The sequence below is a fragment of the Calonectris borealis genome, chromosome 32 (genome assembly GCF_964195595.1).
Source record: "Calonectris borealis chromosome 32, bCalBor7.hap1.2, whole genome shotgun sequence".
NCBI classification, from domain to species: domain Eukaryota; kingdom Metazoa; phylum Chordata; class Aves; order Procellariiformes; family Procellariidae; genus Calonectris; species Calonectris borealis.
The window spans coordinates 220,542-244,757 of record NC_134343.1 but is presented as its reverse complement, the minus strand read 5'-3'; the positions used below and the strand labels follow the sequence as shown (position 1 = coordinate 244,757).

At 65.4% G+C, this 24,216-nt stretch overlaps 4 protein-coding genes across 5 annotated transcripts; 2 read left to right on the top strand and 2 right to left on the bottom strand.

Moving 5' to 3' along the window:
* Window positions 1–1,346: 1,346 nt before the first annotated feature.
* On the bottom strand, window positions 1,347–3,590 carry KCNK6 (potassium two pore domain channel subfamily K member 6). The gene is made up of 3 exons (XM_075134338.1): window positions 3,425–3,590; window positions 1,650–2,045; window positions 1,347–1,546 (listed from the first exon to the last, which is right to left on the bottom strand). The coding sequence occupies exons 1-3, from the start codon at window positions 3,588–3,590 to the stop codon at window positions 1,347–1,349; spliced, it is 762 nt and encodes a 253-aa protein (XP_074990439.1).
* Window positions 3,591–6,964: 3,374 nt separating this feature from the next.
* On the top strand, window positions 6,965–9,992 carry YIF1B (Yip1 interacting factor homolog B, membrane trafficking protein). The gene is given in 9 exon segments (XM_075134337.1): window positions 6,965–7,225; window positions 7,305–7,553; window positions 7,628–7,732; window positions 7,819–7,866; window positions 7,868–7,898; window positions 9,127–9,184; window positions 9,321–9,461; window positions 9,547–9,640; window positions 9,714–9,992. Coding segments are annotated over 9 exon segments (1,143 nt in total). The 3' UTR covers window positions 9,870–9,992.
* A 428-nt stretch (window positions 9,993–10,420) lies between these two features.
* On the bottom strand, window positions 10,421–18,228 carry SPINT2 (serine peptidase inhibitor, Kunitz type 2). The gene is made up of 8 exons (XM_075134414.1): window positions 17,988–18,228; window positions 14,697–14,867; window positions 13,430–13,486; window positions 13,150–13,320; window positions 13,021–13,065; window positions 11,425–12,906; window positions 10,720–10,779; window positions 10,421–10,609 (listed from the first exon to the last, which is right to left on the bottom strand). Exons 1-6 carry the CDS (start codon window positions 18,082–18,084, stop codon window positions 12,743–12,745), a joined length of 705 nt encoding a protein of 234 aa, XP_074990515.1. The 5' UTR covers window positions 18,085–18,228; the 3' UTR covers window positions 10,421–10,609; window positions 10,720–10,779; window positions 11,425–12,742.
* A 977-nt stretch (window positions 18,229–19,205) lies between these two features.
* PPP1R14A (protein phosphatase 1 regulatory inhibitor subunit 14A) lies at window positions 19,206–24,031 on the top strand. 2 transcript variants are annotated; one of them, XR_012670514.1, is made up of 5 exons: window positions 19,206–19,447; window positions 20,556–20,636; window positions 20,737–20,769; window positions 21,093–21,267; window positions 23,682–24,031. XR_012670514.1 is itself a non-coding variant. In XM_075134410.1 (4 exons), exons 1-4 carry the CDS (start codon window positions 19,235–19,237, stop codon window positions 21,189–21,191), a joined length of 426 nt encoding a protein of 141 aa, XP_074990511.1. In that variant the 5' UTR covers window positions 19,206–19,234; the 3' UTR covers window positions 21,192–21,388. The 2 variants fall into 2 exon arrangements, 1 of the variants encoding a protein (XP_074990511.1); XM_075134410.1 differs by lacking the exon at window positions 23,682–24,031 and having other exon boundaries at window positions 21,093–21,388.
* Window positions 24,032–24,216: the final 185 nt, after the last annotated feature.

Sequence of the window (24,216 nt, the reverse complement as noted above, 5' to 3'; positions counted from 1 at the left end):
AGCACCCAAACCCCCCTCCCCAGCACCCAGACCCCCCCCAGCACCCAAACCCCCCTCCCCAGCACCCACCCCCCCCCCAGCACCCAAACCCCCCTCCCCAGCACCCAGACCCCCACCCATAACCCCCCCTCATCCCCCCCCCAGACATCGACGAAGTGCTCGCAGGCAGCACCCTGCCTGCCCGGCCGCTGCCTGAACACCCCCGGCTCCTTCCGCTGCCTCTGCCCCCCCGGCCACGCCCCGGCGCTGGCCCCCCCCGCTGCCTGCCCGCGCGCCCCCGCGCCTGAGGACCCCCCCCGCCGGGGGCCCTATATTTATTCCCCGCCGGGGGCCCTATATTTATTGTCTGTATATATATATATATATATATATAGGATCCGGGGGGGCGGGGCCCATCCTGCCCCCCCCCCCGGACCACTTAGGGGGGGCACCCATGGGTGGCCCTGCTGGCACCTGGCTGTGTGTGGGCCCCCCCCCCTCCCGGTGCCGAGGAGCATCCTCGGGGGGGGGGTGGTTTGGGGACCCCCCCCTCACCCACTTTTATAGAATAAAGGTTTTCTATAAAATGAGGGTGCCTGGGGGGTGCTTTCATCCCCCCCCCCCCATTTTTGGGGAGGGCTGGGGGGTATTTGGGTCCCCTCACGACCCCCCACCCACCCCCAGGGGTGCTGGGACCCTGTGGGGCTGAGTCCCCCCAGGATCAGGACCCCCCCCATGGGATTGGGACCCCCCCCCCCGAATTTGGACACCCTCTCATAGGATTGGGGACCCCCCCTCAATGGGTCTAAGACCCCCCCCATGGGCTTGAGACCCCCCCCGGCACTGGGACCCCCCTATATGATTGGGACCCCCCCAATGGGAGTAGGACCCCCCCATGGAATTGGGAACCCCCCCATGAGCTTGGGACCCCCTGGCACTGGGATCCCCCCACCCATAAGACTGGGACCCCCCCCTGGAATTGGGAGCCCCCCCATGAGCTTGGGTCCCCCCTGGCACTGGGACCCCCCCCATGGGATTGGGAGCCCCCCATGAGCTTGGGACCCCCTGGCACTGGGATCCCCGCACCCATAAGACTGGGACCCCCCCCCCATGGGATTGGGACCCCCCATGAGCTTGGGACCCCCTGGCACTGGGATCCCCCCACCCATAAGACTGGGAACCCCCCCCCATGGGCTTGAGCCCCCCCCCCAAATACCACCCATCACCACCCCAAAAATGGGTGCTTGCCGGGGGTCCTCACCCCCCCCAACCCCCAGGATGAACACGGTGAAGCCCACCCTGCTGTGACCACCCTTTTATTGCCCCCCCCTGGTGCCCCCCATCCCCACCCATGGGTGCCACCGCTGCTACCCATTGATGACCCCCCCCGCCCCCCGCCCCCCACCCATCGCCGCTTTCTCCCCATCCCTCGGCCCCTCCAACAACCCGGCGCTTTCTTCAACCGCCGAGAAGGCGCCGGCGTCACCGGCGCCGCCGTGAACCTCAACCAAGTGGTGGAAGCTTTGAGCCAAGAAGAAGACGCCCACCAAGCCCAACAGCAGATACGCTGGGGGTGGGAGAAGACGTCAAGAACCCAACCTCAACCCATCCAAGATCCACCCCCCCCCCCCTTGCCAATTTTGGGGTACCCCCCCCAAAATTCCGCTTACCGGCTACGGTGATTTGGTAGAGTTGCCTCAACGGTTGACCCGGTTGTTCGGCCGGCACGAGGTCCCCCAAGCCGATGGTACAAAGAGAGATGACGCAGAAGTAGACGGCGTCCAAGTAGGTCCAGGTACCTTCAAGGACGTAGAACCCGGCGGCGGGGAGAAGCACCAAGACCCCGGTGGTGACCCCCACCGAGATGATGAAATGGGTGCGGGCGGCACCCCGCCGGCTGTAACCCCACCGCCTCCGGAGGTACAACCGCGGGCGGTCGGCCAAGGGACCCGTCAGGCGGCGGACGGTGGCCGTCAAGGTCAACATGGTGACGGGGACGCCCACCACGGCGTAGGCGGTGCAGAAGGCTTTGCCGGCTGGCGAGAGGGGGGCCACCGAGCCGTAGCCTGGTTTTGGGGGGGGGGGGACGGGGAGGGGGGAAATGGGGGGGGTTAGTGGGGTGCCCCCCACCCCATCTTGTGGGTGAGGGGCATGTGGGGGTGGGGGTGGTGTGGAGGGGGGGGTTCTTGGGGTGCGAGGGGGGGGGTGTAGGGGGTGCGCGGGGGGGTCGTGGGATGCGCGGGGGGGTCTTGGGGTGCAGGGGGGGCCTAGGGTGCAGGGGGGGCCTGAGGATTCTGGGGTGTGTGGAGCATCCTGGGGTGCAGGGGGGGTCATGGGGTGCAGGGGGGGTCATGGGGTCTTGGGGTGCAGGGGGGCCTGGGGTGCAAGGGGGGCCTGGGGTGCAGGGGGGCCTGAGGATTCCTGGGGTGTGTGGAGCATCCTGGGGTGCAGGGGGGTCATGGGGTGCAGGGGGGGTCATGGGGGTCATGGGGTGCATGGAGGGTCTTGGGGTGCACTGGGGGCCTGGGGTGCAGGGGGGTCCTGGGGTGCAGGGGGGGGTCATGGGGTGCATGGAGGGTCCTGGGTGCAGGGGGGTCATGGGGGTCCTGGGGTGCATGGAGGGTCTTGGGGTGCGGGGGGGGGGTCATGGGGGTCATGGGGTGCATGGAGGGTCTTGGGGTACACTGGGGGCCTGGGGTGCAGGGGGGTCATGGGGGTCATGGGGTGCATGGAGGGTCTTGGGGTGCACTGGGGGCCTGGGGTGCAGGGGGGTCCTGGGGTGCATGGAGGGTCCTGGGGTGCAGGGGGGGTCATGGGGGTCATGGGGGGTGCATGGAGGGTCTTGGGGTGCACTGGGGGCCTGGGGTGCAGGGGGGTCCTGGGGTGCATGGAGGGTCCTGGGGTGCAGGGGGGGTCATGGGCGTCATGAGGTGCATGGAGGGTCTTGGGGTGCACTGGGGGCCTGGGGTGCAGGGGGGTCCTGGGGTGCATGGAGGGTCCTGGGGTGCAGGGGGGGTCACGGGCTTCATGAGGTGCATGGAGGGTCCTGGGGCGCACGGGGGTCTGGGGGATCATGGGGTACAGGGGGGTCCTGGGGTGCAGAGGGTCCTGGTGCTCACGGGGGTCCTGGATCTCTCCGGGGTCCCAGTGTTCCCAGGGGGTCCCAGTGTTCTCAGGGGGTCCCAGATCTTACGGGACCTACGGGGGTCCCAGATCTCATGGGGGTCCCAGGGGTCCTGGTGCTCACGGGGGTCCCTGATCTCCCAGGGGTCCCAGGGGTCCTGGTGCTCACGGGGGTCCCGGATCTCTCGGGGGTCCCGGTGTTCCCAGGGGGTCCCAGATCTTAGGGGTGTCCCTGACCTCACGGGGGTCCCAGGGGTCCCGGTGCTCATGGGGGTCCCATATCTCGTGGGGGTCCCGGGGGTCCCGGGGGTGCCGGCCTTACCCACGGTGGTGAGGAGGGTGGTGACGAAGAGGAGGGCGGTGGCGAGGTCCCACTCGTTGGGGGTCCCGGGGTTCGGGGGGTCCCCCTCCAGCACCCATAACCCCAGGGCTCCCAGCAGCAGCAGCCCCACGTAGGCGGCAGCCACCAGCGCCGCGCCGCGCCCCATGGCCCCGCGCCCCTCACCGTGGCCTCCGGTCCCGGCCCCGCGCCCTCACCGTGGCCTCCGGCCCCTCCCCCCCCGCGTCCCTCACCGCCGCCCCGCGTCCCTCACCGCAGCCTCAGGCCGCCCCGGCCCCGGCCCCGCACCGCGCCCATCACCGCAGCCTCCGGCCGCCCCCGGGGCCCCGCGCCCATCACCGCAGCCTTTGGCCACAGCGGGACCCGCCCCGGGGGGCGGCACCGGGCGGGGCAGGGCCCCCCCCTACACGCCCGGGAACGGGGGGCAACGGGGGGGGGGACCAGTAACAGGGGGGAACTGGGGTGCAACTGGGGTGACCAGTAATGGGGTGCAACTGGGGTGACCAGTAACAGGGCGTAACTGGGGTGACCAGTAATGGGGGGAACTGGGAACTGGAGTGCAACTGGGGTGACCAGTAATGGGGGGGAACTGGGGAACTGGGGTGCAACTGTGGTGACCAGTAATGGGGGGGAACTGGGGTGCAACTGGGGTGACCAGTAATGGGGTGCAACTGGGGTGACCAGTAACAGGGCATAACTGGGGTGACCAGTAATGGGGGGAACTGGGGAACTGGAGTGCAACTGGGGTGACCAGTAATGGGGGGGAACTGGGGAACTGGGGTGCAACTGGGGTGACCAGTAATGGGGGGGAACTGGGGTGCAACTGGGGTGACCAGTAACGGGGTAACTGGGGAACTGGGGTGCAACTGGGGTGACCAGTAACAGGGGGGAACTGGGGTGACCAGTAATGGGGGTAACTGGGGAACTGGGGTGCAACTGGGGTGACCAGTAACAGGGGGGAACTGGGGTGCAACTGGGGTGACCAGTAACGGGGTAACTGGGGACTGGGGTGCAACTGGGGTGACCAGTAACAGGGGGTAACTGGGTGACCAGTAATGGGGGTAACTGGGAACTGGGGTGCAACTGGGTGACCAGTAACAGGGGGGAACTGGGGTGCAACTGGGGTGACCAGTAACGGGTAACTGGGAACTGGGGTGCAACTGGGGTGACCAGTAACAGGAGGTAACTGGGGTGACCAGTAATGGGGGTAACTGGGGAACTGGGGTGCAACTGGGGTGACCAGTAACAGGGGGGAACTGGGGTGCAACTGGGGTGACCAGTAACGGGGTAACTGGGGAACTGGGGTGCAACTGGGGTGACCAGTAACAGGGGGTAGCTGGGGAACTGGGGTGCAACTGGGGTGACCAGTAACAGGGGGTAGCTGGGGTGACCAGTAACAGGGGGTAACTGGGAATTGGGGTGACCAGTAATGGGGGGTAACTGGGAACTGGGGTGCAACTGGGGTGACCAGTAATGGGGTGCAACTGGGGTGACCAGTAATGGGGGGTAACTGGGGTGACCAATAATAGAGGGTAACTGGGGAATTGGGGTGACCAGTAAAAGGGGATAACTGGGGTGTTGGGGTGACCAGTAACGGGGAGAACTGGGGAATTGAGGTGACCAGTAATGGCTTGCAACTGGGGTGACCAGTACTCGGGGTAACTGAGTTGACCAGTAACGAGGAGTAACTGGGGTGCCCAGTTGCACTGGGATGACTGGGGGGGGGGGCACGAACCGCCCCCCCTCCCAGTTACCCCCCCCCCGCCATCAGCACCCGGATCGGTCACGGGGCCGTCACGCGCTCCCACGGGACCGGCGGTTTCCTCCCGCGGCCGCCCCCGGTGACGTCGGGGGACAGGGGGGGGGACCCCCACCCCCACCCATCCCCCACGCGGGGGGTCCTGGACGGGTGGGGACGAGGACGCGGAGCTCCGTGGGCTGCAGGGACAGGGACGGTGACACCCAAGGGACACCGTGGGCCCGGGGGACACCAGGGACCCCTACGGCCAGCGCCGCGGCCGAGCCACCGTGGTCCTGGGGACAGCCCTGGGGACACCGTGGCCACCACATGGCCCTGGGGATGGCTCTGGGGACACCACGGTCATGGGGACACCACGGTCATGGGGACACCATGGCCACTATAGCGAGCCCTGTGGCCACCACACAGCAGCCCTGGGGACACCATGGCCCTGGGGACACCATGGCCACCATGGCCAGCCCTGTGGCAATCACACAGCAGCCCTGGGGACACCGTGGCCACCACATGGCCCTGGGGATGGCTCTGGGGACACCGCGGTCATGGGGACACCACGGTCATGGGGACACCATGGCCACTATAGCGAGCCCTGTGGCCACCACACAGCAGCCTAGGGACATCCCTGGGGACACCATGGCCCTGGGGACACCATGGCCACCAAAACCAGCCCTGTGGCCATGACACCATGGTCCCGGGACACCACAGCCATGGGGACACCATGGCCATGGGGACACCATGGTGCTGGGGACACCATGGCCACCACAGCCAGCCCATGGCTCTGGGGACATCATGGTCCTGGGACATCGTGGTCACCATGGCCAGCCCTGTGGCCATGACACCATGGCCTTGGGGACATCCCTGGGGACACCATGGCCCTGGGGACACCATGGCCACCACAGCCAGCCCTGTGGCCACCACACAGCAGCCTAGGAACATCCCTGGGGACACCATGGCCCTGGGATACTGTGGCCACCACAACCAGCCCTGTGGCCACGACACCATGGTCCTGGGGACACCACGGCCATGGGGACACCATGGTCCTGGGGACACCACGGCCATGGGGACACCATGGCCATGGGACACCATGGTGCTGGGGACACCATGGCCACCACAGCCAGCCCTGTGGCCACCACACAGCAGCCTAGGGACATCCCTGGGGACACCATGGCCCTGGGGATACTGTGGCCACCACAGCCAGCCCTGTGGCCACGACACCATGGTCCTGGGGACACCACGGCCATGGGGACACCATGGCCATGGGGACACCATGGCCACCATGGCCAGCCCTGTGGCCATCACACAGCAGCCCTGGGGACACCATGGCCACCACGACCAGCTCCATGACCGTGACACTGTGGCCCTGGGGACACCATGGGGACACCATGGCCCTGGGGACACCATGGCTACCACGGCCAGCCCCATGGCCACAACACTGTGGCCCTGGGGACACCATGGCTACCACAGCCAGCCCCGTGGCCACGACACCGTAGCCCTGGGGACACCATGGCTACCAGGGCCAGCCCCGTGGCCACGACACCGTGGCCCTGGGGACACCACGGCTACCACGGCCAGCCCCGTGGCCACGACACCGTAGCCCTGGGGACAGCGTGGCTACCACGGCCAGCCCCGTGGCCACGACACCGTGGCCCTGGGACAGCGTGGCTACCACGGCCAGCCCCGTGGCCACGACACCGTGGCCCTGGGGACAGCGTGGGGGCCACCAGGCCCTGGGGCCACCAGGCCCCGCCCGGACCTACTCCATCACCATGGCGACAGCAAGCCGGGCAGACGCCGCCATCTTGAGACCGGGCACGGCGTCCCGGCTCTCCCCCTCCTCCCTCGTTTCCGGTCACCTGCCAGCTCTCGGGCGGGCAGCCAGGCGGGGCGGTGGCACCGTTCGCCAACGACTTCCGGTGGGGCGGCCAATCGCCGCGGGGCGGAGGGGGAGCCACGTGACGCGTCGGCTGGCGGAAGCGGAAGAAGGAGAGGCGGCAGCGGGATGGAGCTGGACGGGGCGACGCGGCACCGTGAGCGCGGCGGGGGGGGGGCGGTTGGGCCCGGCCCCGGTTCCGAACCCCCCCGGCCTCACCCCTCCTCTCCCCGCAGCCCCCAAACGCCGGGTACCGGCGGCGGCTCCGCGTATGGCGGATCCTCACCCTCCTCTTCGATGATACCAGCGCGGCGGGAGGCGGCGGGGCCCACCCGGGCCGGGGCTACGGGGCCCCGCCGCCCGCCTCCGCCTCCTCTTCCCCGTACCCACCTCCCGCTTCCTTCCTGGGCGAGCCGGTGTCCAGCCTGGCCGTGGCCTACGGCAGCAGCCTGGCCAGCCAGGGCCGCGACATCGTGGACCGCAACGTGAGTGACACCGGGGGGTGGGAGCTGCGTGGGCGGTTACCGGGACCCCTCACGGCTTTTTAACCCCCCCGCAGCTCGACCGGTTCATCCCGGTGGGGCGGCTGAAGTATTACTTCGCCGTGGATACCGTCTACGTGGGCAGGAAACTGGGGCTCCTCGTCTTCCCCTTCGTGCATCAGGTGAGGGGGCTGGTACCGGGGGCGGGGGGGACATTACCGGAGCCCCGGGGGGGTCCTAACGGTGTCGTGTGTCCCCCCCACCCCAGGACTGGCAGGTGAGGTACCAGCAGGACGCCCCGGTCGCCCCCCGCTTCGGACGTCAACGCCCCTGATCTCTACATACCGGGTACGGGGGCCCCCCGGCCCCGGGATGCTCCCCGGGCCCCCCCCCTCCATCCCCTGGGGACCCCCCCCCCGGGGTCCCCCAGGGCCCCCCCTCCATCCCCTGGGGGGCCCCTCCCTCTGTCCCCCGGGCCCCCCCCCGGTGTCCCCCAGGCCCCTCCTTCTGTCCCCTGGGGGACCCCCCCACAGACCCCTGGTGTCCCCCAGGCCCCTCCTTCTGTCCCCTGGGGGACCCCCCACCCGGGCCCCCGGTGTCCCCCAGGCCCCCTCCCTCTGTCCCCCAGGGCCCCCACAGGCCCCTGGTGCCCCCAGGCCCCTTCCTCGGTCCCCTTCCCCCCCCCCCCCCCAGTGTCCCCCAGGCCCCTCCCTCTGTCCCCCAGGGCCCCCACAGACCCCCGGTGTCCCCCAGACCCCTCCCTTGGTCCCCTGGCCCCCCACAGTGTCCCCCAGGCCTCTCCCTCTGTCCCCCGGGGACCCCCTCAGGCCCCCAGTGTCCCCAGGCCCCTCCCTTGGGCCCCTGCCCCCCCCCAGTGTCTCCCAGGGCCCCCACAGACCCCTGGTGTCCCCCAGGCCCCTCCCTCTGTCCCCCAGGGCCCCCCCAGGCCCCTGGTGTCCCCCAGGCCCCTCCCTCTGTCCCCCAGGGCCCCCCCAGGCCCCTGGTGTCCCCCAGGCCCCTTCCTCGGTCCCCTGGGCCCCCCTGGTGTCCCCCAGGCCCCTCCCTCTGTCCCCCAGGGCCCCCCCAGGCCCTGGTGTCCCCCAGGCCCCTCCCTCTGTCCCCCAGGGCCCCCCCGGGCCCTGGTGGCCCCCAGGCCCCTTCCTCGGTCCCCTGGCCCCCCCCAGCGTCGCCCAGGCCCCTCCCTGTGTCCCCAAGGGCCCCCACAGGCCCCTGGTGTCCCCAGGCCCCTCCCTCGGTCCCCTGGGGACCCCCCCCGGGGCCCTGGTGTCCCCCAGACCCCTCCCTCGGTCCCCTGGGGACCTCCACAGATCCCTGGTGTCCCCCAGACCCCTCCCTCGGTCCCCTGGGGACCTCCACAGATCCCTGGTGTCCCCCAGGCCCCTCCCTCGGTCCCCTGGGGACCCCCCCCGGGCCCCTGGTGTCCCCCAGACCCCCCCTGGTCCCCCGGGCCCCTCCCTCTGTCCCCAAGGGCCCCCCTGGGCCCCCGCTGTCCCCCAGGCCCCTCCCTCTGACTCCTGGGCCCCCCCCCATTGACATGTCCCCCCCCCCCCCCCAGTGATGGCCTTCATCACCTACATCCTCGTCGCCGGCTTGGCCCTGGGCACCCAAAACAGGTGAGGACGCCGTCCCCACGCAGGGTTGGGATGGGGAGGATCCCAGCCCCCCCCTGAAAAAGGGGGGGTACCCTGAAAAAAGAGGGTGCAGGCAAAGCTGTGGCCCCCACCCCCCCCCCCAGATTCTCCCCGACAGCCTGGGCTTGCAGGCGAGCTCGGCGCTGGCCTGGCTGATCGTGGAGGTCCTGGCCGTCCTCCTCAGCCTCTACCTCGTCACCGTCAACACCGACCTCACCACCATCGACCTCCTCGCCTTCGCCGGCTACAAATACGTGGGGTGAGAGGGGTTTTTTTGGGCGGGGGGGTTGGGGAAGGGTTTTGGGGGGGGGGTCTGTACACCCCGATAACCCCCTTTGCGGCAGGATGATCATCGGCCTCATCTCCGGGCTCCTCTTCGGCCGCACCGGTTACTACGTGGTGCTGAGCTGGTGCTGCCTCAGCATCTTCGTCTTCATGGTAAAGAGGGGGTGCGGGGGGGGTTTTAGGGGGGGGCTTCACCCCTCCTTTTTTTTTTAAACCCCCCCCCCAGATCAGGACGCTGCGGCTGAAGCTGCTGTCGGAGGCGGCGGCCGAGGGGGTGCTGGTGCGGGGGGCCAAGAACCAGCTGCGGATGTACCTGACCATGGCCATCGCCGCCGCCCAGCCCCTCTTCATGTACTGGCTCACCTACCACCTCCTCAGGTGAGGGGGGCCCCCCCGAACCCCGCTTTACCCCCCCGAACCCCGCTTTACCCCCCCCCCGACCCCCGCTTTGCCCTCGGCTGCTTCAATAAACGCTGCCCGGGCAGGGCGGTCTGTGGTGTCGGTACCCTGGGGGTTTTTTGGGGGTGCACCCTGCTTTTGGAGGGGGTTACCCTGCTTTTGGAGGGGGTTACCCTGCTTTTGGAGGGGGTTACCCTGCTTTTGGGGGTGTTACCCTGCTTTTGGGGGTGTTACCCTGCTTTTGGGGGTGCTACCCTGCTTTTAAAGGGCGCTTTGGATATTGGGGAGCCCCCCCCTCAATGTCACAGGTCTTGCTTTTAGGGGTGTGGGAACAAGCGGCTGTGGGGTGTCACCCCCCCCACCCCCCAGCTAATGCCACCAGGTTTTGGGGTCTCCTCCTTCCAGCCCCCCCTCCTTGGGGAGCTGCTGTGTCATCCCCCCCCGCCCCCGCCGAGGATTTTGGGGGGGCTTTGCCCCCTGTGTCCCCACCCACCCAGCGACACCAGGGTGTGACGCCCGAGGACTTTGCTCTGGTGACGCCTTCAAAACACTTTATTAGCGGGGAGGGGGGGCAGGTGACACCCCATTGTTGGGGGGGGGGTGTTGTCACCCCTTTGTCACCCCCCTGTCACCTCCTGTCCCCCCCCCTCAGTGACTTTTCTTCTCCTTCTTCTTCTCCTTGGGTTTCTTGTGCAATTTGTCCTTTTTCTTGTGCTCGTGGTGCTGTGGGGGGGGCACGGGGGGTTTAATGGGGTGTCCCCCCCCCGTGGGGTGCAGGGGACAGCCTGGGGGGGTTTTGGGGTGCAGGGGGGGTGGGGGGGCTCTGTCCTTACCTTCCCCTCATTGTCGGAGCTGGAGCTGGAACTGGAGGAGTCGGAGGAGTGGCCGTCGTCCTGGGGGGGGGGGGGGGGAGAAGTTGGGGGGGGCCCTGGGGTGCCCCCCACCCAGCCAAGGGGTGTCCCTTGGGGACCCCGGGCCCTGGGGTGCCAGGGTGTGGGGGTCCCCAGGGCCGTGGGGGTGCTGGTCCCAATGCCACGGGGAGAGGGGGTCCCCAGCTTGGGGATGTCTTTGGATGGGGGGGGTGTCCTGGGAGTTTGGGGTGCCCCCAAGCTGTGGGGTGCCAGGGTGTGGGGATCCCAGAATTTGGGGTCCCCAGGTTCAGGGGGTCCTGGGGTGTGGGGGGTCCCAGAGTTTGGGGGTCCCCAGGCCAGTGCAGGGGGGTCCTGGGGCTATGGGGTACCAGGGTTTGGGGTCCCAGGCGTGTGGAGGTCCCCAGGGTTGGGGCGGGGGGGGGTGTGTGTGCCAGAGTTTGGGGTCCCAGGGATGTGGGGGTCCTGGGGCATAGGTGGGGGCAGTTTGGGGGGGTCCCAGAGCTATGGGGGTCCCCAGGCTGGTGGAAGGGGGTCCCAGGGCTATGGGGTGCCAGAGTTTGGGGTCCCAGGGGTGTGGGGGGTCCTGGGGTTCCCAGGACTGTGGGGTGCAGGGTCCCAGTGCCATGGGGGGTGCCCGGGTGGGGGGGGGTCCCCGCAGCCCCTCACCTTGTGCTTCTTGCCCGGCTCCTTGTGCTGCTGCTTGTCCATGGCGGGGGGAGCTGCCAGCGGCTGCGGCGCAGCCCCGGCCCCCCCCGGCTTTTATGGGTGCGCGGGGCGGGGCAGGGCGGGGCAGGGGGGACCTTGCCCTGGGCGGTGCCTCCCCACAGGGGCGGGGTCCCAGAGGTTTTTTGGGGGGGGGGGGGATGTTCGCATGTTGCAGGGGGACAATAAGGTTCAGGACCCCCCCACACACACCTAAAATAGGGACAGTTCTAGCCCTTATCCCCCCCCCAAAATTGGGGGGTCTGACCCCAATTTTCCCCAGCAGGTTGGGGGGGGTGGATCCCGAGCTCCCCCCCCCCAGCCCCAGGGCGTGTCCCGGATCCGGCGCCAGGGTGGGGCCGCAGGGTTTGTCCTCGCTGAGCTGGCAGATTTGGGGTGCTGGGGGGGGGGACATGACACAGAGGAGGGGGTGCTAGTGCCCCCCCCCAACACCTACAGGGGCCTGGGCACCCCATTTTGTCCACCCCACCCCCCCCCAAAAGGGCCCTCCCCTAAGTTTGAGCTCCTCAGCACTTCCCCCACCCTCCCAGGTGCTTTTGGGGTGCCCCCCACCCACCCCAAGAATCCCGAGCCCCCCCTGAGGGTGGTTCACATTTCCCTTTATTCCAAAAAAAAAAAAAAAAATCCCTCAAATGTATAAAAAAAACCCCAACAAACACCAACCCCACCCCCAAAATTAATAATTAAACACTAAATCTGGTTGATTCGACACAACAAACACCCCCCCCCCCCAAAAAAAATCACTAGGACCCCCCAAAATCACTGGAATCCCCTCCAAAAATCACTGGAATCCCCCCCAAAAAAATCACTAGGACCCCCCAAAATCACTGGAATCCCCCCCCAAAAATCACTGGGGTCCCCCCCCAAAAAATCACTGGGGTCCCCCCCCAAAAAATCACTGGGACCCCCCCCAAAAAATCACTGGGACCCCCCCCAAAAAATCACTGGGAGAAGGTCCTGGCCCACTTGCGTCCAGCCGGCCACTGAATCTGTGTGGGAAAAGCCAGGGAAGGTGTCGGGGGGGGGGAATAACCCCCCCCCCTCCACGAGCAGGGTGGGTGCTCGGGGGTGGGGGGAACGGGGATGCCTTCCCCCCCACCTCCACCCTCTTTTTCTACAAAAGAATTTAAAAAAAAAAAAAAAAAAAAACCCCGAAAAAAAGGCGAATTATTATAAAGACCAAGCGAGGTGCCCAAAATGCACCAAAGAAGTCATTTTGGGGGGTGGTCCACAAAGAGGGGGTGCCCCCCCCCACCCCCCCTCAGAGGGTGTAGGCGTTGCTCATCAGATATTCCTTGTCGTCTCCGGGGCTCCATCCCATTCCCGGCAGCTCCGGTTTTCTCCGGCACGTCTTGAGGGTGACGTCCGTCACGTAACCCAACAAAATAGCTGCCAGGACGGCCAGGAGCACCCCCAGCGCCAGCGCTGCGTGTGTAAAGGGGGACACCCCCAAAACAAAACACCCCAAAATGAGGTCACCGATGTCCCCCAGGGTGACGGGGGGAGGGGAACCCCCCCCCCCCCCTCCCCGGCGCTTACCTTTGGTAGAGAGGAAATCGCCGCCGAAATCGGCACCGGTATCTTCTGCGGGGAGGGAAACTGGAGTGAGATGGCGGGGAGGGGGACGCGCGGGGGTGTCCCCAAGGTCGCCCCCCCCATGTCCCTCACCCGGTTTGGGGCCGCAGCGGCTCAAACATTCCTCTTCGTTCTGGTAGTTGTTTTTATTTCCCCGGCAGCCGCCGTAGATGAATTGCCGGCAGGTTCGGTTTGCCGGGCTGTAGTACCAGCGGAGGAAGGAGGCGCGGCACGGGCCGGTCACCCGGGGGACGGCGCAGAACTCTGCGGGGGGGATTAAAAGCAAGGGGGGGGGGTACGTTGGGTGCAAAACCACCCCCCCTAAATTCTCCGGGGTGGAAAGGGATTGGGCGGCGGCGCGGTGAGGTTTTACCGTCGTAGGTGGTGTCGGCGTCGGTCTGTTCGGCGCGATGCTCGGGTTTCTTCGAAGCTGGGGGAAATGATTTTCAAAAAAAGAAAGCAAAAGGCCCCGATTTGGTGAATTATTTTGGGGGTTTGGGCACCCAAACAATAAAATAACCCGCTTTGGTGGGTTCTTTTGGGGTGTTTGATGCCAAAACGGTAAAACTCCAAAATAACCCAATTTGGTGAGTTATTTTGGGGGTTTGGGCACCCAAACAATAAAAAAAACCTCAACATAACCCGATTTGGTCGGTTATTTGGGGGTGTTTGATGCCAAAACAGTAAAAGAAACCCCAAAATAACCCAATTTGGTGGGTTATTTGGGGGTGTTTGATGCCAAAACAGTAAAAGAAACCCCAAAATAACCCAATTTGGTGGGTTATTTGGGGGTGTTTGATGCCAAAACAGTAAAAGAAACCCCAAAATAACCCGATTTGGTGGGTTATTTTGGGGGTTTGGGGCACCAAAACAATAAAATAACCCAATTCAGCGGGTTATTTACAGGTGTTTGACACCAAAACAATAAAAAAAAACCAAATAACCCAATTTGGTGGGTTATTTGGGGGTTTTGGCACCCAAACAATTAAAAAAAACCCCCAAAATAAGCCAATTTGGTGGGTTATTTCCAGGTGTTTGATGCCAAAACAATAAAAAAACCAAAAATAACCCAATTTGATTGGTTATTTTGGGGTGTTTCACGCCAAAACAGTAAAAGAAACCCCAAAATGACCCAATTCGGTGGGTTATTTCCAGTTGTTTGACACCAAAACAATGAAAAAAACCCTCAAATAATCCAATTTGGTGAGTTATTTTGCCGTTTTTGGCACCAAAATAATAAAATAACCCAATTTGATGGGTTATTTTGGGGCGTTTCACACCAAAACAGTAAAAAAAACCCCAAATAACCCAATTTGGTGGGTTATTTTGGGGGTTTGGGCACCAAAACAATAAAATAACTCGATTTGGTGGGTTCTTTTGGGGTGTTTCATGCCAAAACAGTAAAAGAAACCCCAAAATGACCCATTTTGGTGGGTTATTTGGGGGTGTTTGACACCGAGACAATACAACACCCCAAAACACCCCACCAAATTATTTATTTTGGGCTGTTTGACCCCAAATTCCGCGTTAAAGCCTCCTGAGATGGTTCCCGGGGGATTCCCCCCCTCAGCCGCGGCAAACGCCAGGACGATCCCCGGATTCCCCCACCCCCCCCCGCCCCATCCCCGCGGTGACCTCACCCCCTCCGAGGACGCAGCTCTCCCGACATTCCCGCTCCGTCGGGAAGTTGTTGGCGTTCCCGTCGCAGCCGCCGAAGACGAAGCTTTGGCACGCGCCGCCGGTGACGTTGAACCACCAGCGCGGCATCGAGGCCCGGCACCGTCCCACCGCCTTGGGCAGCGAGCAGAGCTCTGCCGGCAGGAAACAAATTAAAAATAATAATAAAAATAAAAAAAATTAAAAAAAAGACATTAATCCCCACGACCCAACCCCCGTTTTCCCTAAATTTTGGGATTTACCGGCTGGGAAGGGATTTACCGGCTCGGTGACCCGGCTCTGTGCCGATTCCCGGCACGAGGCAGAGCCTGGGAGGCAAATTGTCCCCCCAAAAATAGCCAGCAGCCCCCCCGTCGTGCTCCGGGGCCAGAGCGGAGGTGAATCCGCCAGGATAATAAATAATTAACTGAATATTAGTAATAAACTGACAATAATAAACCAAATAATAAGGATAAACTGAATAATAAGGATAAACCGACAATAATAAAGCCAATAATAAGAATAAACTGAATAATAAACTGACAATAATAACCCAAATAATAAGAATAAACTGACTAATAATAATAAACCGACAATAATAACCAAATAATAAGGATAAACTGAATAATAAACTGACAATAATAAACCAAATAATAAGAATAAGCTAAATAATAATAATAAGCTGACAATAATAACCCAAATAATAAACTGAATAATAATAATAATAATAATGATAATAATCCAAAGAGCCAGAAACTTCCAGTTTTAGACAAAACCGAGCCTAAATCCCTAAATTCGGGCTTTACCAAAATTCTCCATCACAAAACCGACTTCTGGGTCAGGAAATAGGGGGGGGGACCCCAAACCGGGGGGGGGTACAGCCCTGAAGGCCATGGGGAGGTTTTGGGGGGGCTCTGTGTGCTGCCCCCTCCCCCCCCAAATCAATAGCCCTCCTGGGGTGCCGGTGAGGTCTGGGGGGTGGCGGAGCGGGCGGCACCCCGATTTGCCGGGCCAGTGGCCACGGATACTCCAGGTGCCGCGAAAATTATCCAGCCCATTTCCAGCTGAAAGTGAGGAAATATGTTAAAAAAAAAACAAACCCAAAAAACCACATTTTTGGCTCAGGAAGAGAAAATCCCAGCGGGATCGGACTCCAGCAGCCGGGGGGGGGGGGAGCCAAATTTTTTCCTCGTTAAGCCGCCGAGGTAACGAGCTGGGTTTAAAAGTGCAAGTTTCCTGTTTACGGAGATTTGAGGGCAGCGACCGGGCGAACGGATCCGTCGGGATAATCGGGAGCTGGATTTTTGCCGGGGGGGGGGCGAAAAGCCACTGCTTCATCCCGAGGGGGATGGGGGGGGGCTGAATCTGCCCTCCCCCAAGGGCTGGGGGTGCTCTGAACCCCCAGAAAACCCCCCCAAAACCAACCCCGGGAGCTATTTTTGGGTTTAAAAATGACAGCAACAACAAAAAAAGGAACAAACGCTCCCAGGGGCCCCCCGAAGGTCAGGACCCCCCTGGGGGGTCCCCACCTTGGGGAGGGGGGGGGCTCTGAAGGCTCCTGGGGTTGGTTTTGGGGTGGTTCAAAGGGTCAGGGCCCTTATAGAGGCCCCCAGAGCCCCCCCAAAGCCACAACTCGCCCCACTGGAGCCTTCAGAGCCCCCCCCCTCAAGGCGGGGACCCCCCCTCAAAGGTCAGGACCCCCTCAGGGCCCTTACAGAGGCCCCCAGAGCCCCCCCAATGCCACGACCCACCCCCCAGGAACCCTCAAAGGGCTTCAGAGCCCCCCCCTCCAGGTGAGGACCCCCCTCAAGCCCTCACAGGGACCCCCCTGAAGGTCAGGACCCCCTCAGGGTCCTTATGGAGGCCCCCAGAGCCCCCCTTAAAGCCACAGCCCCCCCCTGCCAGGAGCCTTCAGAGCCCCCCCCTCAAGGTGTGGAGCCCCCTGAAACCCTCCCAGGAACCCCCCCGAAGGTCAGGACCCCCTCAGGGCCCTTACAGAGGCCCCCAGAGCCCCCCCCAAACCACAATCTGCCCCCCAGGAGCCTTCGGAGCCCCCCAGCTTAAGGTGGGGACCCTCCTCAAACCCTCCCCGGGTCCCCCCAAAGGTCGGGACCCCCTCAGGGCCTTTACAGAGGCCCCCAGAGCCCCCCCAAAGCCACAACTCACCCCCCAGGAGCCTTCAGAGCCCCCCCTCAAAGCAAGGACCCCCCTCAAATCCTCCCAGGGATCCCCCCAAAGCCCTTACAGAGGCCCCCAGAGTCCCCCCAAAACCACAACCTGCCCCCCAGGAGCCTTCAGAGCCTCCCTCCCCTCAAGGGGGGGACCCCCCCGAAGGTCAGGACCCCCTCAGGGCCCTTATAAAGACCCCCAGAGCCCCCCCAAAGCCACGACCCACCCCCCAGGAACCCTCAAAGGACTTCAGAGACCCCCTCCAGGCGAGGACCCCCCTCAAACCCTCCCAGAGACACCCCCGAAGGTCAGGACCCCCTCAGGGCCCTTAGAGAGGGCCCCAGAGCCCCCCCCAAAACCACAACCTGCCCCCCAGGAGCCTTTAGAGCTTCCCCCCTCAAGATGGGGACCCCCCTGAAACCCTCCCAGGGTCCCCCCGAAGGTCAGGACCCCCTCAGGGCCCTTAGAGAGGGCCCCAAAGCCCCCCCAAAACCACAACCCGCCTCCCAGGAACCTTCAGAGCCCCCTCCTCAAGGCGGGGACCCCTCCAAGACCGTTACAGAGGCCCCCTGAGCCCCCCCAAAACCACAACCCGCCCCACAGGAACCCTCAAAGGGCTTCAGAACCCCCCCCTCAAGGTGGGGACCCCCCTCAAACCCTCCCAGGGACCCCCTCGAAGGTCAGGACCCCCTCAGGGCCCTTATAGAGGCCCCCAGAGGCCCCCATAAAGCCACAGACCCCCCCCAGGAGCCTTCAGAACCCCCCCTCAAGGTGGGGACCCCCCTCAAACCCTCCCAGGGACCCCCTCGAAGGTCAGGACCCCCTCAGGGCCCTTGGAGAGGGCCCCAGAGCCTCCCCAAAACCACAACCCGCCCCCCAGTAACCTTCAGAGCCCCCTCCTCAAGGCAGGGACCCCCCTCAAACCCTGCCAGGGTCCCCCCGAAGGTCAGGACCCCCTCAGGGCCCTCAAAGGCCTCGAGCCCCCCCTCAGGATCCACCGCCCGAGCTGGGGCCCCCCCCCTCAAAGGCCCTCCGGAGGCCGCGGCCTCCCCCCAAGAGGCCCCCGAAGGCCGCCGCCCCCCCCGGGGCCTGGAGGCGGCCGTTACCGAGCAGGGGGAGCCCGTTGGGACCGGGCCGGGCGTCGATGGCGGCGGCCGGGGCCAGGAGGAGCAGCAGGAGCGGGAGGAACCGCCCAGGCGCCATGGCCGCCGCCGCCGCCGCTGCGTCACAGAGGTGCGCCCCGCCCGCCTACGTCACACAGGTGCGCCACGCCACGCCGCTAAGCTCCGCCCCTCCCGTCCCCGGTACACAGGTGCGCCTTGCCCCGTCGCCAAGCCCCGCCCCGTCGCCAAGCCCCGCCCCGTCGCCAAGCCCCGCCCCGCCGGCAAGCCCCGCCCCGCTACCAAGCTCCGCCCCGCCGCCAAGCTCCGCCCCGCCGCCAAGCTCCGCCCCTCGGGCGCAGGCCCCGCCCGCCCGGGCCCTGCCGCCAAGCTCCGCCCCTTCGTTTGCATGCGGCGCGGGAAAAAGCGCTGCACCACGCCCGTTGCGGAGCCGGAGCTAGAGGGCGATATAGGGGCTATAGGGTTAGGGGAGCTGTGGGTACCATAGGGCTCTATAGGGGCTATAGGGTTAGAGGAGCTGTAGGCGCTATGGCGGGCTATAGGGTTAATGGAGTGGTTGGGGCTATAGAGGGCTATAGGGTTAGGGGAGCTGTGGGCGCTATAGGGTCTATAGGGTTAGGGGAGCTGTGGGCCCTGTGGCCGGCTATGGGGTTAGCAGAGTGGTGGGGGCTACAGGGGACTATAGGGCTAGGGCAGCTGTAGGTGCCATTGGGGCTATAGGGTTAGGGGAGCTGTGGGTGCGCTAGGGCGCTATAGGATGTATAGGGTTCACAGGAGCTGTGCGTGCTATAGGGCGCTATAGGGGGCTATAAGGTTAGGGAAGCTGTAGGTGCTGTAGGGCGCTATAGGGTCTATAAGGTTCATGTGAGCTGTGGGCGCTATAGGGCGCTATAGGGTCTATAAGGTTCATGTGAGCTGTGGGCGCTATAGGGCACTATAGGGTCTATAGGGTTAGCGGAGCCGTCGGCGCTATAGGGGGCTGTAGGGCTAGGGAAGCCAGGGGTGCTATAGGGCGCTATAGGAGGCTATACGGCTAGGGGAGCCTTGGATGCTATAGGGCGCTATAGGTCTCTGAGGGGGGCGGAGGGGAGCTCCCCGGTACACCGCGCCCCTCGCCCCCCCCCCTCCCCCGGCACAGCCCCTCCCCCCGCCATCCCTTGGCCCCTCCCTCCTCCCCTCCCCCCCCCCGCCCCCTATAGCCACCGGTTCCCCCCGGCGCCGCGTCCCGAGCGATGGCGGCGAACCGCGTGGGGCGGCGGCAGGGGCGGGGGGGTTCCCCGGGCCGCTCCCCCGCTGCCCGGCGCCCCCAGCCCCCCGCCCGCAGCCCCGGGCTCCAGCGGCGACCGGCCAGGGTGACGGTCAAGTACAACCGGCGGGAGCTGCAGCGGCGGCTGGACACCGAGCAGTGGATCGACGGGCGGCTGGAGGAGCTCTACCGGGGGCGGGTAGGAACGGCACCGGGAACGGGAACGGGAACGGGACCGCAGGGCGCTGGTCCCGGTTGAAGAGCACCCGGGATGCTCGGAACCGGGACCGGGAAAGGGAACGGGAACGGGACTGCAAGGCGCTGGTCCCGGTTGGAGAGCGCGCCCGGGATGCTCGGGTCCGGGACCGGGACCGGGACCGCAGGGCGCTGGTCCCGGTTGAAGAGCACAGGGATGCTCGGGACCGGGACCGGGAACGGGAGCGGGAACGGGACCGCAGGGCGCGGGTCCCGGTTGGAGAGCGCGCCCGGGATGCTCGGGACCGGGACCGGGACTGGGACCGGTTGGGTAGGACCCAGGGGTGGCACCGGGAACGGGAACGGAACCCGGACCGGGACCGGGACCGGCTGGAGAGCACCCAGGGGTGGCGCCGGGGACGGGACCGGCACCGCACGACGCCGGTCCCGAGTGGAGATCCCACCCGGGATGCTCGGCACCGAGAACCGGGACCGGGAGCAGCACCGGGATCGCAGGGCGCCGGTCCCGAGTGGAGATCCCACCCGGGATGTTCGCACCGGCACCGGTCCGGGGTCTCGGGTGTCGTCCCCCCACCCCGTGCCGGACCCGGTCCCCCGTGGGAGCGACACGGAGGGACCCCGGGGGGGTGGGGGATGGCGGACAGATGGGAGGCGGCAGATGTCCCGTTGTCCCGCTGGCCTCGGCGGGGGGACACGGGGGGGGAACACGCGTGGGGGGGGTCGGGGACACGCGGGGGGGGGTCGGGGATACCTGGGACACGCGGGAGGGTTGGGGATACCTGGGACACGCGGGGGGGGTTGGGGGCACGCCGGGTGTATGGAGGGGGTTGGGGACACGCGGGACACTTGGGGGGGTTGGGGACACGCGGGACACGTGGGGGGACACGCAGGACACGTGGGAGGGGTTGGGGACACACGGCAGGGGGGGTGCGTGTAGAGACTCGGGGACACCCAGGACCCGCGTGGGGAGGGGTTGGGGACACTCAGTGTGCAGCGAGGGCTCGGGAACACCCCCCCACGCGCGGGGGGGGGGGGACACGCGGGGCTCCCGCTGGCCCTGGGGACACCCAGGGGTCCCCCCCCCGTGGCAGGAGGGGGAGATGCCGGACGAGGTGAACATCGACGACCTCCTGGAGCTGGAGACGGACGAGGAGCGAGCCCAGAAGCTGCAGGTGGGGTTTATTTTTTTTGGGGGGGGGCACCCCACGCGAGTTTTGAGTGGGGGGGACACGCGTGACACCCCCCCACTCACCTCCCTCCCCATCCATCCAGGGCATCCTGCAGTCGTGCACCGCCGACACGGAGGTACGCACCCACGGGGCGGGGGGGGTGTCCCCCGTGGGGAGGGGGGGCACGCGTGGGGTGGTGACACGAGTGGGGGGGGGGACACGCTGCCAACCCCCCCCCCCCCCGCAGCATTCTCCCAGCTCCGGCTGCTCCAACCGGGCTTTAAAAGGCAAAAGTATTCGGCTCCGGCTTCCTCCGGGGGGGCCTTTTCCTCCCCGCTTATCTCCAGCAGCAGCTTTGGGGGGGGGGGGGAGCGCTAATTAGTCCCTAATTAGCCCCCTAATTAGTCCCTAATTAGCCTTTTCCCCCCCCTTCTTTTTATACCCCCCCTCCCCAAGCAGGACTTCATACGGGAGCTCCTCGCCCAACTCAAGGGGCTACCGAAACAACAAGTCCTCCAGCGACCCAGCCCGGAGGACCCCAACCCACCCCCCCCGTGACACCCCCCCCACACCCACTCGTGACCGTGGGGTGGGGGGTGGGGGGTGCGTCACCCACTTCCAGCACCCATAAGGGGTCCGTCCCCCCACCATCCCCCCTCCAGCTGTACAGTATTTAAACACCCCCCCCCCCCATGTAAATCCTTCGACCCCCCCGGAATAAAACCTCGCTGCGCCACACGGGTGGGGGTGGCGTGTAGTGGGGACCCACGCAAAAATTTGGGGACCCCCCCCAAAGTAGCAGGGCCCCCCAAAACACATCCCCCCCCCCCCCCCCCCCCAGCATTGCCTTCCCTCCACCAGCTCCATATTTAGGCACGAGCCGAGCATCGCTCCGCCCCCGGGGGGGGGGGAGGGGGACACGGGTGGGGGGGACACGAGTGGGGGGGACACACACGACATCCCTCCCCCTCCCCTCTTTGTGTCACTGCGGTGATGAGCTGCCCCGTTCTCAGCCCCCCCCCCCCCCCAGCTGTTTATGGAAGAATCCAGATGTTGGGAACATCTGGGCAGGAAGTGCCCCGCCCCCCCCGTTCCCATGGGGGGCCCCGCAGGGATCCTGACGCCCCCCCCAAAAGTGGGGTGCGGCCCCCCCCCCCCAAACCCCCACGCTTGGACCCCCCCAAACCCCACTTTTACTGAGTGGGAATGGGCCAAAATTGGGGGGGGGGGGGGCAATACTGGGGGGGACGAACTGGGAGTACTGGGGGGGACTGGGGGGACACAACCGGTACCCCAAAAGACGCTGGGGGTACCCCAAACCCCCGGTACCCCAAACGCCCTGCCCGAGAGACACCCCCCGTACCCCCAATCTCGTAAGACCCCCTGTACCCCAAACCCACTGCACACAAGACTCCTCCCCCCCCCAAAGACCCCCCAACATCTGGGGGGTCCCCCTGCCCGCACCCCGCTCCCCTCGGGAGGGTTTTGGGGTGCCCAGTGGGACGGGAAACCCTGCAACCCCCCTGCCTGCACCCCGTTGCAGGGGGACCCCGAAAACCCCACATGCACCCCTGGGAACCCCATAATACGCACCCCCCCGAACCCCACAGACACCCCAAAACCCCACACATTCACCCCAAAACCCCACAGACACCCCAAAACCCCACACATTCACCCCAAAACCCCAGACGCACCCCTGCAACCCCACAGATTCACCCCCAAATCCCACCTGCACCCCCGAACCCCACACCTGCACCCCTAAAACCCACACCTGCACCCCCAAAACCCACAGACACCCCCAAGCCCCCCACCTGCACCCTCAAACGCCACAGAAGCACCCCCAAACCCCACACCTGTACCCCTGAAACCCCCCAGACACCCCCAAACCCCCCAGACACCCCCTCAAGCCCCCCACCTGCACCCCCAAGCCCCACAGAAGCACCCCCAAACCCCACACATGCACCCCCAAAACCCCCAAATCCCAACCCCCACACCTGCACCCTTAAACCCCCCCAGAAGCACCCCCAAACCCCACACCTGCACCCCCCAACTCCCTCAGTCACCCCCAAACCCCCACCTGCACCCCCAAATCCCCCCAACCCCCCAGCCGCCCCCCAAACCCCCACCTGCACCCCAAACCCCCCCAACCCCCCCACCTGCACCCCCAAGCCCCCCAGCCGCCCCCCAACCCCCCACCTGCACCCCCAAATCCCCCAACCCTCCCACCTGCAACCCCCAAACCTCCCAGCTGCCCCCCAAACCCCCACCTGCACCCCCAACCCCCCCCAGCCACCCCCCAAACCCCCACCTGCACCCCCAACCCCCCCCAGCCGCCCTCCAAACCCCTCCCGCACCCCCAAACCCCCCCAGCTGCCTCCCAAACCCCCCCTGCACCCCCCAAACTCCCCCAGCCGCCCCCCAAACCCCCACCTGCATCCCCAAACCCCCCCTGCACCCCCTAAACCCCCCCAGCCGGCCCCCAAACCCCCACCTGCACCCCCAAATCCCCCCAACCCCCCCACCTGCACCCCCAAACCTCCCAGCCACCCCCCAACCCCCCCACCTGCACCCCCAAACCCCCCCAAACCCCCCCTACCTGCACCCCCCAAACTCCCCCAGCCACCCCCCACCCCCCCCTGCACCCCCTAAACTTCCCCAGCCGCCCTCCAAACCCCCACCTGCACCCCCAAACCCCCACCTGCACCCCCAACCCCCCCAGCCACCCCCCAACCCCGCCCTGCACTCCCTAAACGCCCCCAGCCGCCCCCCAACCCCCCCACCTGCACCCTCCAAACCCCCCCCCTGCACCCCCAAACCCCCCCCTGCACCCCCAACCCCCCCCTGCACCCCCTAAACTTCCCCAGCCACCCCCCAACCCCCCCCCGCACTCCCTAAAAGCCCCCAGCCGCCCCCCAACCCCCCCACCTGCACCCTCCAAACCCCCACCTGCACCCCCAAACCCCCCCAAACCCCCCCTTGCACCCCCAACCCCCCCAGCCGCCCCCCAAACCCCGGGATGCCGCACCTCAACCATCGGCTCCTCAACAGAATTTCGAAGACACCCCCGAAAAAAAAGGGAAGAAAAGGGGGCGGGGGGGGGGGAACCCCCGCCCACCCCCAAAGCCAAATTTTGGGGCAAAATCCAGGTATTTCTGTCAACGACCTCGACTCCGAAACAATTATTTACACATTTATTACAATCGCTCTTCGAAACCTCCGGCAGGCGGGGGAAAAAAAACCAACCCCCCCGCCCCCCGCCTTTTTTTTGTTTGTTTGTTTTTCGGAAATCCCTATAAAATAAAATAAAATAAGAAATCATTTTACAAAAAGTTTCAGGTTCCTTCCCCCCGCCGGGAACGCCGAGGGAAAATATTTCGAGGGGAAAAAAAAACCAGAAAACCCAAAAACCCCCCCAAACCCATCGTAAATTTGCAAGGAGCGATAAAAACCGCGCGCTCTTAGCCCTCAAAAAGCAGCATTTGGGGAGTTTTTCGCACGCTGCTCCCAGATGTGGGTTTTTTCCCCCCAAAAAAAAGGTGGCGGTGGGTTTTTCACGCGTGGGGTTTTTTTTTTTTAACTCCTC